Raw genomic sequence first — 15,324 nt, 5'->3', positions numbered from 1 at the left:
TTTATTTTGCCTTAATTATAAAAATATGGTTAATCCTACAACAAAAACCCCAAAAAATCAGAGTTTCAAACCTTGCCTAAAGTTAAAGAACATTCTGCAAATTTTCATTAAAATATTCCTTTTTTAATTACGATTTTTAAGAAAAAATTGGGTGTACCCTTTTTCAGCCCATTTAATTTTAGTGTAATAAAGTAGGCAAGTTTNGAAGGCATCGCTCATTTTCTCCATATGCAAAGAATTATCGAACATACACAACGATTTTAACAGCTTCCTTTTCAATGTTTAGAAAATGAATCGGCTTGAACGCGCCGCTTGGATTCTAATGGATCTAATCCAACCGCCAATTTCCAAGGGTTACATGATACGTCCAGGCGGTAAGTCGCCACCGGAAATAGTTGATCTCGTCTCAGAGTTGGGTATTTTTGGCGTAATAATTGGCGATGTGGACAATATAATTTGCAATTATCAAGCGGGTCATATGCTGCGCACTAAACTCTCGACTGCGAACGAGGGCGGTGTTGCCGCGGGACTCGGCGCACTGGATAGTCCCTATTTACTGGATTAGTGTTTTAACATATTGTAGTTTGTATTTTATAAATTTTTAGTAAATTTTGGCACAATCTTTTTTCTTAAGCTGCAACGATGAAATTATATTTACACCTTTACCGCTTTACAAAAAAAAATGTGTATGTAAATCCAGTACATAATTTATTTTAAATATCATGTCTAACTTTTCTACCTATTATGATTATCTTTGATCAATTTCCATAAAATTATTTACCCAACATTTATACAATGTACAACGCTATACAGAAATAAAATACGAAAGCGCCATTTTTTAATACAAATCATATTTAATATATATGTATTTGCATTGAGTAGAACATGCCACAGAAATAATCAAAAATATATAAACATCGCCATTTAGAATCACTAAGAAAGAAACAATTAAAACACAGAGATAATTTTGACCTCAGGACACTACTACACATCTTCATATACAAATACACTTCATCTTGGGGGGGGGGGGCCTGTTAGGCGTATCAGGGCAGTGAGGGTTGAGTAGAAACATAGTCGTTCGTGCGCTTACTTCCACTACTGCTTCTGTTGCTCGGGACAGGCCATTTGGTATAGGAACTGTATCATGGTGCGTGTTGGGCGACCCGTCATACGATCCTTCAGCAAATACGGCAAGGTGCCATATTTTGTCAGCATTCCAACGCCTCGAATATCTAAATGTGCCCAGTCCACACAGGGAACAAATTGCTGTGCAAAGAAAATAGAGACAAGGGGGAAAAATAACGATAAAATAAGCCACCTGATAGAAAACATCATTGCTTACATGCAAAATGGCAGCCGCTAGGCAGGATGAAGCTGGTCCTTTACCAGTATTGCAGACGTCAAAACTAACATTGTCTACAAAAAAAAAAAACAAAAAACATTGAAAAATTAATCAATCTAAACACACATGAATGATCGCTCGATTAATGTGTACTCACTTGTTACCAGGTACTTGTAGTAGTTCCAAAGTGGTAAGCGCCACATGCGATCGCCTGTTAGTGAGCCAGCTTTTTGAAATTGCTTCCAAATGTAGTGCGAGTTGGAAAATATGCCTGTTGCACCACCACCCAAAGCTTTCTTAACGCCTATACCCAGCGTAGCAACGTCGACCACAAGTCGAGGTTTGTAGGTGGTCTGAGCATAGATCAATGGATCCGCCATCACGACAACACCCGCCTTATCCGTATCCTATAAACAAAGTGTTAAATACGAGAATATTTCAATGGTTTGGATTCAATTTCATGCTTACACTTATTGCCAATGATTTGCCGTTGAGCAACGTGACTACGTCACCTGGTTTGCAAGCCATACCCGAAGGCATATTCTCGCAAAGTGGTATGACAGCAGAAATATTGATAGGTAGCGATAGAGCAGCGGCGGCACGAATGGATGCAACCACAACCGCAGCACCGGCCATGGCGCCACGATACTCATCCATACCCTTGCAAGTGCGCAAGCAGATACCACCGCTAAAAATAATCGATAATCAATTAGTGAACTAAATAATTTTTTCATAATAACACGGTGTTACACTGACCATAAACTTTTTAAGTACAGTACAGGTCGTAGAGCTGGTTTAAAATTTTTGTTACACCCTCAAATTCTGAACTTATTCTTAAAAACCGTTTTTACAGGACTTGCCCGGTTATTTTTTACCCAAATTGAAGTTTTAAGATGGCTTCGAAGAAGAATATTTATACTATTGGGGGATTCACAACGGTGTCGTAAGCATCCTATTGTTGCATCGCGTAAACTTTAAAAGCTTAAATAAATGTTTAGAGAACTTAAAACCACAATCAACTATTTTTTAACACTGTGAAAATTCATAATATGACTGTGATAGTACTTTGCGAACCCTCTTAATATATTTTTTAGGCGTTTAAAGTTTACGACATACAACAATACGACACTTACAACACGGTTGTGAATACCCCAAATGTATTTAAAGATATAATACGTTTTAGTTTTTGGAATAAAAAATGTTTGCAAAAAAACCAAAAAAAGTAAATGTGGAAAAATAAAAAAAAAATGGTGCAAATTTCAGATTCCAAAAACTATCCACATATTTACATTGTCCTCATAAAACTTATTATTTCTCTCAATAGTACAAATATTGTTCTTTCTTAAGCCATATCAAAACTTAAAATTGGTTGAAAAATAACCGAACTAAAAATTGTTTAGTGCGGGAGTCATGCGAAAATGGTTTTTTAAGAATAAGTTGAGAATTTGAGGGCGTTAGAAAAATTCTTAAAACAGTTTCGTGAATTACTTATTCTGTAACACCTTGTAACTACTAATTTTCATTTTATTTTTTTGTTTAAATTCATGTTTCTAAAGTTTATTTTAGTTTTTTATTTATTTTTTTCGTTAAAAATTTATCTTCGTTTTTGTATTTAATTTTTTATTCAATTATTGAATTTTTTTTTATTCAATTATTTAATATTTTTATTCATTAATGCTATTTAATTTATAATACCCTTTGATAATTCTAAATAATTTTGCATCTTACCTATTGAATGTCATACCCTTGCCCAACAACAAGATTGGCTTTTCTTCAGGCGCTGTGCCGCAATAGCTAATCTCTAGCAGCACAGGTGGCTCACATGAACCCTTTGCAATCATTAAAAACGAATTGAGATGTTGTTGTTCGATCCACTCCATTGTACGAATCTCCACCGTGACACCACAAGGGCACAATGCATCCACAGTCGCTTGTGCAAATGCGGTGGGTGTCATTTGATTAGCTGGACCATCACTTAGACGCCGAGCAAGATTTTGTGCTTCAGCTTTGAAGAGACCACGCGTCCAAGCGTCAATGTCGGGTGAGTCGTACAATTCCAATTTGGGANTGAAGAGACCACGCGTCCAAGCGTCAATGTCGGGTGAGTCGTACAATTCCAATTTGGGAGTCCCGGTTCGGTCTTTTTTCCTTTTGTTGTCCTGATAACGCCATATCGCTAGAGCACTACCTTCGGCAGCTTGTTCGGGGTACTCCATGGAATCGACGAAGACCTCTGAACAACCTTGCATCTGTAGGCTGCGGGCACCGACACCAGCGGCGACCCGAACATTTTCCTAAATTATCGCGAAGTGGTACGTGATTGCAGAAAATCATTTAAAAAATTAATCGTTTTTCAAATTGGACAAATTTTTTGGGCATCGAAACGGAAATCGTAACTAAAGCTTTTCAGTTACTCAAAAATAGGATACGGTAGTGCAATTTTCATTACATTACAGATTTTTTTTTGTGAATGGAAAGATTTTTCTGTCAAATAATTTTTTCAATGACGGCATATTCGTAAAATTTTAATTGTCATTTTACTAAAGATTTTTTTAACTTTCTTTGTTGTCAAAGTTTAAAGTCTTTTAAATTTAAAGCCTTTTATAATATTGCGAGTGTATGGATAGTTTCACTACTTACCATGCCTTCGTCCAACATTTCCAACTCATTGAAACCGGCGCCCTCACGTCCAACACCGATCACTGCTATAGACCGAAACTCCTGATCAATATTGTTGAATACTTTCCCCCTACCCAATTTTCCGGAAAGATTCGTTCTAGGATCGCGATCATCCGAAAATTCGGAAATTAGTTTACAGGCTACCAGTTAAATTCTATGAAGATAAAAACTTACTCTTTGATTAATTCCGATACTTTGCCCTGTACACGATCATCGAATTTCTCCCCGCTTGATGTTAGCTTTGGTTCTTTCTCACCCTCCTTCTGATACAGTCCAATCACAAGTCCTTTCTGGAATAAATCACACAAAAAATCAGCATTGCGTAACAACAAGTGTTTTCAAGAGCAATGCGATCCGATGCTGTCGAAATGGCTTTAAACAGTTGACGCTTACCGTTACACGCGAATCATCGGCGTAAAACCTCCGATAGACTTGTTGCAATTTTTTCACATTTCCAAATCTCCGCAGAGATCCAGTTAGCCAATTTGCCATGCGTATCGAGGACATATTTTGCAAGTAGTTTTATTGATTTAATTTTAATTATATCCTTTTATGCAAATTTTTATATATAAAACGGTTTTCAGCTTAAAAATTTTCAATAAAAAATAAATTTGAAATTTAGATTTGACTGAATATTTTTCACAGCTTGTTACAGTTCGTTCAGTGTCTTGATTGATTTACAAAGTGCAAATTTGCAGTACAGTTTCAAAGTGATCTTGAATTATTTTAGATAATTTTTTTTTCTATGGTAGATCGTTAACTTGACACAATATTGATTAACTCATCCGTTCAATATTTAACCGAATGTAAGAATGGAAATAGTAGTTTTAATGTTTTTGTTCGTTTAAATTATATTATAAATATTCATATAGAATAGAAGATAATACCGCTACTTAATCCCTCGCATAGTAAGAAAATTTAAAATAAAAATTCTTAGCCTGGCCTTAAACCCCAGAGTACCAGTCTTTTGTTTATGAAGGGTTGAAAATGTGCATAGCGATATTTTAATAAAGGTGTATGTATGTATGCATTTAGGCAGTTATTAAAATGTCGCAATTTTTTGTGTTTTTTTTTCCAAAATGCCGCTACGTGGAACTCGTCGAATTTTGCCTATTTTCAATACCAAACTACCTGAAGCTGTTATTATCTTACCATGAGGCCATGAGAGCAGAAGTGGCCTAACCCGAATTTTTTTTTGTGTGCTTCCCTATTTAAAATAGTCTTAAATGAGATAATTTTAAAATACAGTCGCTTACATAACCTATCATCAAAATAAGTAATCATGCCTATTACGGTATCCGACGGATGCCTTCCGCACGGATCTAACTCGATTCACACTGTCATAACAAGCGAATGAGAAGGATTAGATTCATGAGAATGGGATCCCTCGGAAACACCTATTCCGGTCCGACAGATACCATTCGCACGAATCTAATCTTTCGCACTCGCTTATTCCGACAGTGCGAATCTGATTAGATCCGTGCGGATGGCATCCGTCGGATACCGTAATAGGCATGAATAATCGACCTCTAATTTAAGATTTGTTACATTTGAAACTATTTTAAGAATTTAAGTACAAGAAAAAAATTGTGGGTTACGCCACTTGTACTCTCATGGCCTCAATTCTACTTCAGTTATTTGTAACGGACAGAATTACATACATATATGACTCGTAAACTGGCAAAATGGAGGGGTTTTTGTCGTATTTCAAAAATGTTCAATACCTTAATAAATGTCGCAGATTTTGCACCTGTGTGTAATCAAATCTTGAACTAATGTTTTAACCAACTTCCCGATGAGCTAGAGACTTGAGACTCTGAAACTGTATAACGGCTTAAATTTTATTTAAAAAAGATCGTGTATTTAATTGTGCTCCGTTTTTTGCAATATTTTGCTTTTATTTAAACAATTTTCTTACGAATCTACATACGTATATGTAAGTATGTATACATATAACACTATTAAATAGAACATTCGCTATAACAACGTGCGTAATAGTAAAATACGCAAGCATTAAATTGCACCTCTACCAATTAAAAAATAAAGCGTTTCATGTTCTATTAGAACCATTTCCTGTAGGTAGCATCCATGAGCTTATCAGTAAATTTGTCTATTGGGCCAATAATTAATGGAATTGAACACAAACCAATAGCGGTGGGCGTTATTTTTCTAAAGGCTTTTCTAACGTCGGCTTTGCGCATGAGATAACCAGTTAACCATGTAATTCTGCAACAAAAAAAAAAAAAACAAATTTATTAGATACCTAGATCAGTACATGGGTGTTCTTCCGTAATTTATAAACACCTGTTGATTGTAACGCCAGGAATGAAGACCGAGGCTACCATTTGCCATGTAAATACATCGCCGGTAACGATAGCTATTTGTTTAGCGCTACTTCCACGTTGATGTTCTTTCACCGATTTGTCAATGGCATCAGCGCAGACATAAGCAGTGGCGAGTAAGTAGGACGCACGAACTAAATTGCGATGTATAAGCGGACGGAAGGCTTCGCCGACCTCATTGGAATAACCTGAAGAAGCGGAGTTTAATAATTAATTGTTGTGGTATAAAATGCTTATATTTATTGGTGGATTCTTCCGATATGTTGAGGTGTGAATTGTAAATTTGCCACCTTCCTAAGACGAAAATGGCAATGAAGATGGCACAACGCCCAAACTCGTTTTTCTCCAAATCAAATTTGTCAAGAAATATATTTATTCAATAGTTTACAGAAAAAAAAATTATTTTCAAAATACATCAAATACTATTATTATAGGACTAGATAAGGTTATCGGAAGAATTGGTGGATGTTAATAGTTTTATGGCTGTTGTGAAATCGTTGCATACCAGAGCGCCATGTTGCAGTTTTATTGCATCATACAGAGCACTTTGAATAAGTAAGGTACGCAAGCACACATACTCACCTAAATATCGTAGTGGACTATCCCTATAAACATCGTATTCCTTGCTCATTTTGATAATAATTCAGCTTATTTATAAGCTTAAAGAAAAAAATACCAGCGGGGATTATTATGTAATACTAAGACTGAACAATTTGTGAACAAGTTAATAACTTACATGAGCATGCCAATTAAAATCATTTGTTATTGATGCCCTTCCTCCTCCAAAGAGTCCTAAGTATTCACTTGTTATTTATCTTTCCGTCATTTTTGTTTTTAATTTATCATCAACCTCAATTGTTGGCAAAGCTTGCTTGCATTGTGTACAATGCTTCCACAATGCTTGCTTGTTCCCTTTTTCTTTACATGTGAACAAAAAAACAAAAATTTACGAAATTGGGGAGCAAAACATAACTGATCAAAAGTGGCCAGATCAGGTCGATGGCAATTACAGCCATTTGTATTCCCAATATTTGGATTTGTAAAAAATAATCGAAAAGAGGTTCTTTGATTATATACATTTGAAATGGTTTTACACAGATTTTGGGAAAATTTCGATACAGTGTACTCTTAATCGGAAAATACCGGGTATGAGGCATGGCGCAACAATGATTTCACCATAGGTATGAGGGGTGTTAGAGGGCTGCATCCACATTCCAAAAGTGAACATCCCAGGTCGCGGAGGCTTCTATTTAAAAAGTCATGATATTTCATTCTCCCCGAACCGGTTAACTTTTCACTTTTGGTATGGGCGGGATAAAAAATTCCGGGTGAAGCTCAGGATAAGGCAAAATATTTCTGCGCGCAACTTCTTTCTGCGAAGGCGGTATAAGGCAATATATTTCAAAAGGCTTTCAAATTGAGAAACTTCAGAAAGCAGTTGCGTGTGCAGTCACACATCAATCCCGCCAATCGGTTTGGCAATTTTCTTCCTTTCGCCATCTTAAACCGCGAAAAAGCAACCCTGGCATTAGAAGAATAAAAAGGAAGAAGCGAACAGTATCGCAAAACGAAATCGTCACGAACCAAGTGACGAAAAACAACAATGCAACAAATGTCAAATGCGCAACGAATGGAAGGCGATAAGAAAAAGTACGAAATAGCGAAAATTCAACTGGAGGCATTAATTTAAGGAAAATATACGTCTTTTTATTATAAAATAACTTTTTCTTGGATTTGTTGTAATACAAAACAAAAGGTAAGGAAATTAAAAGTGAAATTGATATGCGAATCGAATCTCTGTGGCCATACCTAGATACAGGCATCAAAATGATCAACTGCAACGACTGCGAAAAAATTTATGAGTAGTCTGTGCGTGGATTAGTCATTCCTTAAATTTGATTGTGATATCGAGTTTAATGTTGCGAACTATTGGCTTTTTTTTATAAATTTACCTTGATATTTGCTTTAAAAAATAATTCAGATCGCTTATAACACTCGAAAGTAAACAAAAAATGAAAAACTTAACCTACGAAATCGATTTTGCCTGCACCATTTTTTTTTTGTACGTACCGCAGTGATTATAACTTTATAAGTGACATCATTTTATCGGAGATGTCAGCTGGGCAGGACATTTATAGTTGGAAAAACAATAAAGATTCATAGCGTATCTACGTATGTACTTACATACTATGTGTTTACCTTCACATTTAATGCGTTATTATTTTATGAACAACTTAGTGACGCGACAAGCATGGCCTCGGGCACAACTTTGCAAAAAGCTATCGACTTGGTGACCAAAGCGACGGAGGAAGATCGCAACAAAAATTATGCAGAAGCGTTGCGTCTGTATGAGCATGGTGTTGAATATTTTCTGCATGCTATCAAGTGTAAATACATATATTTTTAATAATTCGGATAAGATATATTTTCATTACACATCTTTTTAGACGAAGCACAAGGCGAGAAGGCCAAGGATTCGATAAGAGCCAAGTGTCTACAGTACTTGGACCGTGCTGAAAAACTTAAGGAGTATTTGAAGAAAGGCAAAAAGAAGCCTGTAAAAGAAGGCGAATCCAGTACCAAGTAGGAAACATATTTTTGAAATGAACTTACGAACTCTTTCTAACCAACTTCTAAAATATTTTAGGGATGACAAAGACAAAAAGGACGATAGCGATTCAGATGGTGAAGATCCTGAGAAGAAAAAACTGCAAGCTAAATTAGAAGGAGCTATAGTCATTGAAAAGCCGCATGTGAAGTGGTCCGATGTAGCTGGCCTAGATGCTGCAAAAGAGGCTCTAAAAGAAGCGGTTATCCTGCCAATCAAGTTTCCACATCTTTTTACTGGTAAACGCATACCCTGGAAGGGCATTCTGCTCTTCGGTCCACCTGGTACTGGCAAATCATATCTTGCCAAGGCAGTCGCGACTGAGGCAAACAATTCAACTTTCTTTTCCGTGTCCAGTTCGGATTTGATGTCTAAATGGCTAGGTGAATCTGAAAAGTTGGTCAAGAATCTCTTCGAGTTGGCACGTCAACATAAACCATCTATCATTTTTATTGATGAAATCGATTCTATGTGCTCGGCGCGTTCGGACAACGAGAATGATAGCGTGCGTCGTATCAAAACAGAGTTTTTGGTGCAAATGCAAGGTGTAGGCAACGACACCGATGGTATTCTCGTATTGGGCGCCACCAATATACCATGGGTGTTGGACTCAGCTATACGGCGACGATTCGAAAAACGTATTTACATTCCGTTGCCGGAAGCACAGGCACGTCTGGTAATGTTTAAAATACATTTAGGCAATACCACTCATGTGCTAACTGAGGCCGATCTTAAAGTGCTGGCATCGAAAACCGATGGGTAAGCATGCATTATTTATGGTGCAACTTGGAACTGAATTAAATTCCATTTGCAGCTACTCCGGCGCTGATATTTCAATAGTTGTTCGTGACGCACTCATGGAACCAGTGCGTAAAGTGCAAACCGCCACCCATTTTAAAGTAAGCTTCTTAATTTCTTACCAATAGAAATTTCGGCATTTAGTTCTATGCTTTTATATTTTATTAGCGAGTAACCGGTCCATCACCAACAAATAAAGAAGAGATAGTTGATGACCTGTTGGTGCCGTGTTCACCAGGCGATGAAGGCGCAACTGAAATGTCTTGGATGGATGTGCCCAGTGATAAATTATTTGAGCCTCCAGTTACTATGGTACAACTTAAAGAGTCTCTTATTTGTTCGTTGTTTGTTGTTTAACAAAATATATATTTTTTGTATTTTTAGCGTGACATGCTGAAGTCCTTGTCTCGCACCAAACCCACTGTGAACGATGATGATCTAGTAAAGCTGCGCAAGTTCACTGAAGACTTTGGACAAGAGGGATAAATTGTAGAAAAGCTAAGAATATTTGATTTTATTATTAAAATAAGTGAATACTGTACGCAAATTGATCAATTGTTGCCTATTTGATATAAAGCAAACAAACAAGAAATCGCGCTGAAGGACCGTCGCACAGTGGTTAAAAATTGGCATTTAGTGTTCATAATTCACTGGAGCCTTCATTTTTCGCCCAATTTGTTAATTTGTTTTAAGTTGAGCTCGATATTTTAATTTTTGTTTGTTTGTATAGAATTTTTTAGTGCAAAGTATATAAAAAGTAGCAATTTTGAAGAAAATCGACTCCTGTTCCAGTTAATAAATCTTACGTAATAAAAACTAGTTGAAAGCAAAGCAAGGACTACACCTCCAAAAAAAAAAAAATAAAAAATAAAAAATTAAAATCTGAAATGTTATAAAAAATGTTCCCAAAAATTATTTATTTATTTTTATTTTTTGGTTTTTATAAACATTTTGGGTATGCGGTTTTATAGATCATTAAATTTTAGTATAATAAAGTGCAAGCCGCGTTCATTTGTTATAATATAACAAACGCTTCTATTTCTCATTTAGCAATGCACATTTGCTCGAAATGTTAGCTAAAAAATATTGATAATCAACGCGATATTGTATTAAAATTTAATGATCTATAAAGCTGCATACTCAACATTTGTTTTTTTGAGCAGGAGAGTAGATTTTCTTCAAAATTGCTTCTTTTTCTGCACTTTGCATTAAAAAATTTAATACAAACAAACCAAAACTCAAAAATCGGGCTCAACTGGTCTTTCGCAAATTAAAATAAAAATTAAAAATTAACAAATTGAGTGAAAAATGAAGGCTCCAGTGAATTATGAATACTAAATTCCAGTTTTGAACCACTGTGCATCGGTGGCTGAAATTCATTAAACCTCTTTCTGACCAACTCGATATCTAAATTAAGCTATTGGTAAAAAACAGTTTTTGTAGTAAAATTTAAGTATTTTCTTCTGTCGTAATGTCCACATTGCATTTTTTATTTCATTTCGGCATTATAAATTTATGCGTCGTACTGAAGTGAAAAGCGTTTTCAAAATGGCGCTGTATCAAATGCTGAATATTTTTTTTTGTAATGAGTTCATTGTATGCGAATATGGAGTAGGAAAATCAGGTATTTTTTTATATGGACACTAGCGAGGTAGAATGTGTGTGTTTGCCATAATGTTTGGCTGGCTGACAAAATTGTAACAAAAATGTGTATGTAAAAATATGAAATTCTCACGCTTTGTTTCAAAAATAGTATATAAAAAGATATTCTTATTAAAAACAAATAATCAATAGTAATTCATTGTAATTGTACTTTGTTCTGGCATTGATGTTGTTCCCCTACAAATACGTCAAGCATTCGGTTCAACAGTTTTCTTATTCGCCTTCGCTATTTTCTATTACAAGCAAAGGATGTTGAATTTCGTAAAAAACAATCATTTCCTAAAAAAAAAAAAAAAAAATGTTTTCATTTCTACTTTGCATTGGCAAATTTGTGCTTACCCGGCACTTTTCCACATTTAGCGTGCAAATTGCTTGTGTGGTCTCTTTGACGGTGTTCACCTCTTCGCTGCGTACCAGACGTACATGTGGATAATTGTCTTCGCCTGTTTCGATCGCAAGGCAATTGTCGCGCACCAGAAAGGCTATTTGAAATGCGTTCTCAACGGTATTCATAAAATTTTTCGGATCGATAATTAGTTGGTAGTAGGGTATGGGTTGGCCGCCATTGCTTTTGAACATTCGAACCAATTGTTTATGCACAATATTCAACTTTTTGGCACCCTTGTCCTGGCGCTGCAGTTTATCGACGCGCTCTGGACGTTTTTCTTCCGCCTGTAAAGAGCAACAAATAGGCCATTTTTCACAAAAGCTTAACGGTAGAATAGTGTTCTGTTCAATTTTAGAAGTTTTTTCCACTTTTTGCTAAAAGTATAAATTTCACTACCAAAAATTCAAAATGCTATAAATTTTCTTTTCTCCGCGTGTATGCTGTCACAGTTTCTGAATGTGCCTAAAGTAACTTATATATTTTGTGGATTATAATATGACCACCACTGCCACCGTACCTTTTGTCGGCGCAGAATTGCGTTAATATCGTTCCGGAACATAATTAACACGCTTTAATACAAAAAAAAAAAAATAAAAAAATATGGCGATTTTCTCACTACATAAAATTTTTACTAATGTTAACCGCATTCATTGGAAATGTTCTACTAGATTGATTTAAAATTGTTCAAACCTTTATATCAATTTATATTGCCTTCTTAGCCACCTACCTGTTCTGCTTTCTTGCGTTGCTGTCGTTCCTTAACAATGCGTTCTTTTACCTCAACCTTATACGCGCCCAGCATTGTGGATTTCGCGCGTGCCATGCGAGCTATGGAACATGCGATCTCTGTGAAGGGCTTCCAATCATCATCGCCTTGCGTGGCGACAGTTTGGCGCTGAAAATGAAATTTGTATGAAATATTTGAAATGTAATGCAAGTACATATTTTTGGAATGCGATCTTACAATGGCATTCTGATAGATTTGTTCGCTGAAAGATCCCATTAGGGAGCTCTGTTGAAAAACTTTGGACATCAGCTCGTGATTCATTTTGAGCAATTGTACATCCCGCATCACCTCACTGGTGTGCTCTGCTCGATCAGTGACGCTCCCCTCGCCATGAATCAGATCGGACCTTTTTACAACGTTAGATAGTTCATTGAGTGTATCTTCGACACTTTGTACTGTTAAGCGAGTTTCTGTGAATAGAAAATGTAATAGGTATGCTACATTTTTGCAAAATGTTTGGCCGAATTTTAATTTTATTTAGAATCTTCGGGTATATTTAACATCAGCTACATCTCTTTTTAGTGTCAAACAGTAGTCTGCTAACATATTTGGACTCCATTTTCCCTGGTACCAAAATGCAAAATATAATGTCAGCACCGGACGTCTAGGTCGTTGAGTGCCATTGTCTACAAATTTCCCTCTTTTATTTTGGCATCGCGAGATATACCAAAAGGATTATTTACTTACATACACTCTGGGGGCATCTTTTTACGATGTGTAGAAACCACAATCGCAAAAAATACCGTTTTAATGTCAATAATATTTTAAGGTTAATTTATCAGAAGCACACTTTGGTAAGCAAAATACCAGTCAATTTTTAAGGAAAACTGAGGGTGGCCCTAAAAAAAAAACAACTTAGTTTTGTTTAACGAAACCACTGTTTAATAATTATTTGTCGAATCGACTCACATGTATTTAGCACTGATTTTTTGTTTTAAGTTTAATCAATCGTCAAAAAATATTTCATACGTTCTTAGTTTAATACTTTCTTATTAAAATAAAACAAAAGTTATTCGCTTAAATATGTTGTAGTTTAAATAATGGAATTTCAATTAAAAAACAATATGCATTTTCACGGCATGAAAACTCCAATCAGAAATAGGCTTAACATAGATACCTTGGAGACAATTTTACTTACAAAACAACTATTTAAAAATAAAACTTCTCTTGATTTTGGTGCGTCTTGTAGATAATTATAAAAATGCAAGAAGTATCTGACTAAGGAATAATCCATCCATGCTCGATATATGTACATGTTTAGATATGTGTTTTATGAAAAGTACTCAGAATTGTCAGTTTTATATATAGTATTAGAAACGACCGCCCTTAAAAATAAGAATGAAGTGCCTTAAATAGTAAAAGATATTTTTGGGGAATATCATTGGAAATAGGGGGATATTTTTGAGGAATTTGGGGGAATTAGCCTCAAGAGTGGGCATCCCTGATCTAAATATCGGTATAAGGCACCCGTTTACGAAGAAAATAAAGACATCCACGAAATTTTCAAAATTCAAAACAAATTATTAGGGATTATTACCAGGATTTTAATCCCACAAGTTAGATACAATCCCAAAAGTTAGATACAATTTTGGCTTCAAATTTTGGTTATCATATTATTGGAACTTATTCATACAAATTCACAAACTCGCTGAGTTAAACCCAATTTTAAAAATTATTATTTTTTTTTTTAAATCTTGGTAGCGATTCTTATTTTTTTTTTGTTTAATTTTGAAATTTTCGTGAATGGTCTGCGTCCAAACTAAAGGACTTTAATGTTAATAGTTTTAGAGACCCCCCAATATATCGAGCCCTAACCGCCAAAATATCGTAAGCGACATTTTTTTCAAAATTTTCTTTTTGATGCAGAAATGTATCTAGATGCTCTAGGAATATTTCTGCATCAAAAAGAAAATTTTGAAAAAAATGTATTTACATATCGAGCCCTAACCGCCAAAATAACGTAAGCGACATTTTTTTCAAAATTTTATTTTTGATGCAGAAATGCATCTAGATGCTCTAGGAATATTTCTGCATCAAAAAGAAAATTTTGAAAAAATGTCGCTTACGTTATTTTGGCGGTTAGGGCTCGATATGTATATATGTATATTAGTAAAAGATTGGTGCACTGCATCTGTTCCTCGCAAGTAATTCGAATAAAACTCGCACGCGTGTATGTTTTTACATCTATATATACATATGTACATACATACATATAAACATATGTACGTAAATATAATGTTTAAAGCAACTTTATCTTCAGTTAATTAAAGGGCGCCAAGAATTTAGTCTCCTTGTTTGAAATACTCCTACTCAATATAATAGTACATATGTACTTACATACATATTTATGTGCACGCCCGTTTTGCAAAAGGTTCCTCTTTGTAAATTTTAATCAATAACGCAATTTTGCATTGAGAATCCATGGTTTATCTGCGAAATCAAGAGCTGAGGATACAAAAAAAGGTTTTGCACCTCAAAGTGTTCTACATGGATAACTACATAGATAGATATAAGACTCTCAAATTTTTATCTTAGAGCGCGCCTAGCGTAGTTGGCAATACTACCAATCGCTGGCTTACTCGCGAAATGGCGAGCCACCACTAGATATGTGAAAAATGCACCATTTTGAATTCAGTGGGGTTTTTACGTTTTTTAATATTACCATTTTATTTCATTTGGTATCAGGAAATGACTACCGCCCTTATGAATTTTAGTTAT

At 35.3% G+C, this 15,324-nt stretch overlaps 5 protein-coding genes across 7 annotated transcripts in view; 2 read left to right on the top strand and 3 right to left on the bottom strand.

Annotated features, from left to right (window-relative positions):
* LOC108376347 (glutathione synthetase-like) overlaps positions 1-851 on the top strand; it is a gene marked incomplete at its 5' end in the record, with an annotated part of 1,851 nt that extends 1,000 nt beyond the window's left edge. Inside the window, one exon of the mRNA XM_017632549.1 lies at positions 287-851. Coding sequence (XP_017488038.1) covers positions 287-565 — 279 coding nt within the window. The remainder of the gene's footprint in view (positions 1-286) is intronic.
* Positions 738-4,543, bottom strand: LOC108376351 (cytosol aminopeptidase-like). Its single transcript, XM_017632555.1, has 8 exons — positions 4,415-4,543; positions 4,196-4,311; positions 3,983-4,118; positions 3,071-3,636; positions 1,811-2,030; positions 1,500-1,749; positions 1,343-1,416; positions 738-1,266 (listed from the first exon to the last, which is right to left on the bottom strand). Exons 1-8 carry the CDS (start codon positions 4,526-4,528, stop codon positions 1,096-1,098), a joined length of 1,647 nt encoding a protein of 548 aa, XP_017488044.1. The 5' UTR covers positions 4,529-4,543; the 3' UTR covers positions 738-1,095.
* A 1,344-nt stretch (positions 4,544-5,887) lies between these two features.
* Positions 5,888-7,400, bottom strand: LOC108376348 (mitochondrial fission process protein 1). Of its 2 annotated transcripts, none has more exons than XM_017632551.1 (4): positions 7,096-7,400; positions 6,946-7,022; positions 6,326-6,551; positions 5,888-6,247 (listed from the first exon to the last, which is right to left on the bottom strand). In XM_017632551.1, the coding sequence occupies exons 2-4, from the start codon at positions 6,992-6,994 to the stop codon at positions 6,082-6,084; spliced, it is 441 nt and encodes a 146-aa protein (XP_017488040.1). In that variant the 5' UTR covers positions 6,995-7,022; positions 7,096-7,400; the 3' UTR covers positions 5,888-6,081. The 2 variants fall into 2 exon arrangements, with proteins under 2 accessions (XP_017488040.1, XP_017488039.1); XM_017632550.1 differs by having other exon boundaries at positions 7,100-7,398.
* A 524-nt stretch (positions 7,401-7,924) lies between these two features.
* LOC108376350 (vacuolar protein sorting 4) lies at positions 7,925-10,361 on the top strand. Of its 2 annotated transcripts, none has more exons than XM_017632553.1 (7): positions 7,925-8,119; positions 8,602-8,750; positions 8,811-8,946; positions 9,011-9,730; positions 9,786-9,870; positions 9,938-10,081; positions 10,154-10,361. In XM_017632553.1, the coding sequence occupies exons 2-7, from the start codon at positions 8,615-8,617 to the stop codon at positions 10,253-10,255; spliced, it is 1,323 nt and encodes a 440-aa protein (XP_017488042.1). In that variant the 5' UTR covers positions 7,925-8,119; positions 8,602-8,614; the 3' UTR covers positions 10,256-10,361. The 2 variants fall into 2 exon arrangements, with proteins under 2 accessions (XP_017488042.1, XP_017488043.1); XM_017632554.1 differs by lacking the exon at positions 7,925-8,119 and adding an exon at positions 8,430-8,535.
* A 1,123-nt stretch (positions 10,362-11,484) lies between these two features.
* LOC108376349 (SMC5-SMC6 complex kleisin component Non-SMC element 1) overlaps positions 11,485-15,324 on the bottom strand; it is a 5,896-nt gene continuing 2,056 nt past the window's right edge. Inside the window, exons 2-5 of the mRNA XM_017632552.1 lie at positions 12,784-13,016; positions 12,547-12,714; positions 11,771-12,103; positions 11,485-11,710 (exon numbers count right to left, since the gene is read on the bottom strand). Of these exons, the coding sequence (XP_017488041.1) occupies positions 11,645-11,710; positions 11,771-12,103; positions 12,547-12,714; positions 12,784-13,016 (800 nt within the window). The 3' untranslated portion in view covers positions 11,485-11,644. The remainder of the gene's footprint in view (positions 11,711-11,770; positions 12,104-12,546; positions 12,715-12,783; positions 13,017-15,324) is intronic.

Source organism: Rhagoletis zephyria, unplaced genomic scaffold (assembly GCF_001687245.7).
Source record: "Rhagoletis zephyria isolate East Lansing unplaced genomic scaffold, Rhagoletis_zephyria_1.1 Rzeph_scaffold_10300, whole genome shotgun sequence".
In the NCBI taxonomy this organism is placed as follows: Eukaryota; Metazoa; Arthropoda; class Insecta; order Diptera; family Tephritidae; genus Rhagoletis; species Rhagoletis zephyria.
Note: the sequence above shows the minus strand (reverse complement) of the source record. Positions and strands in the feature narration are given on the sequence as shown.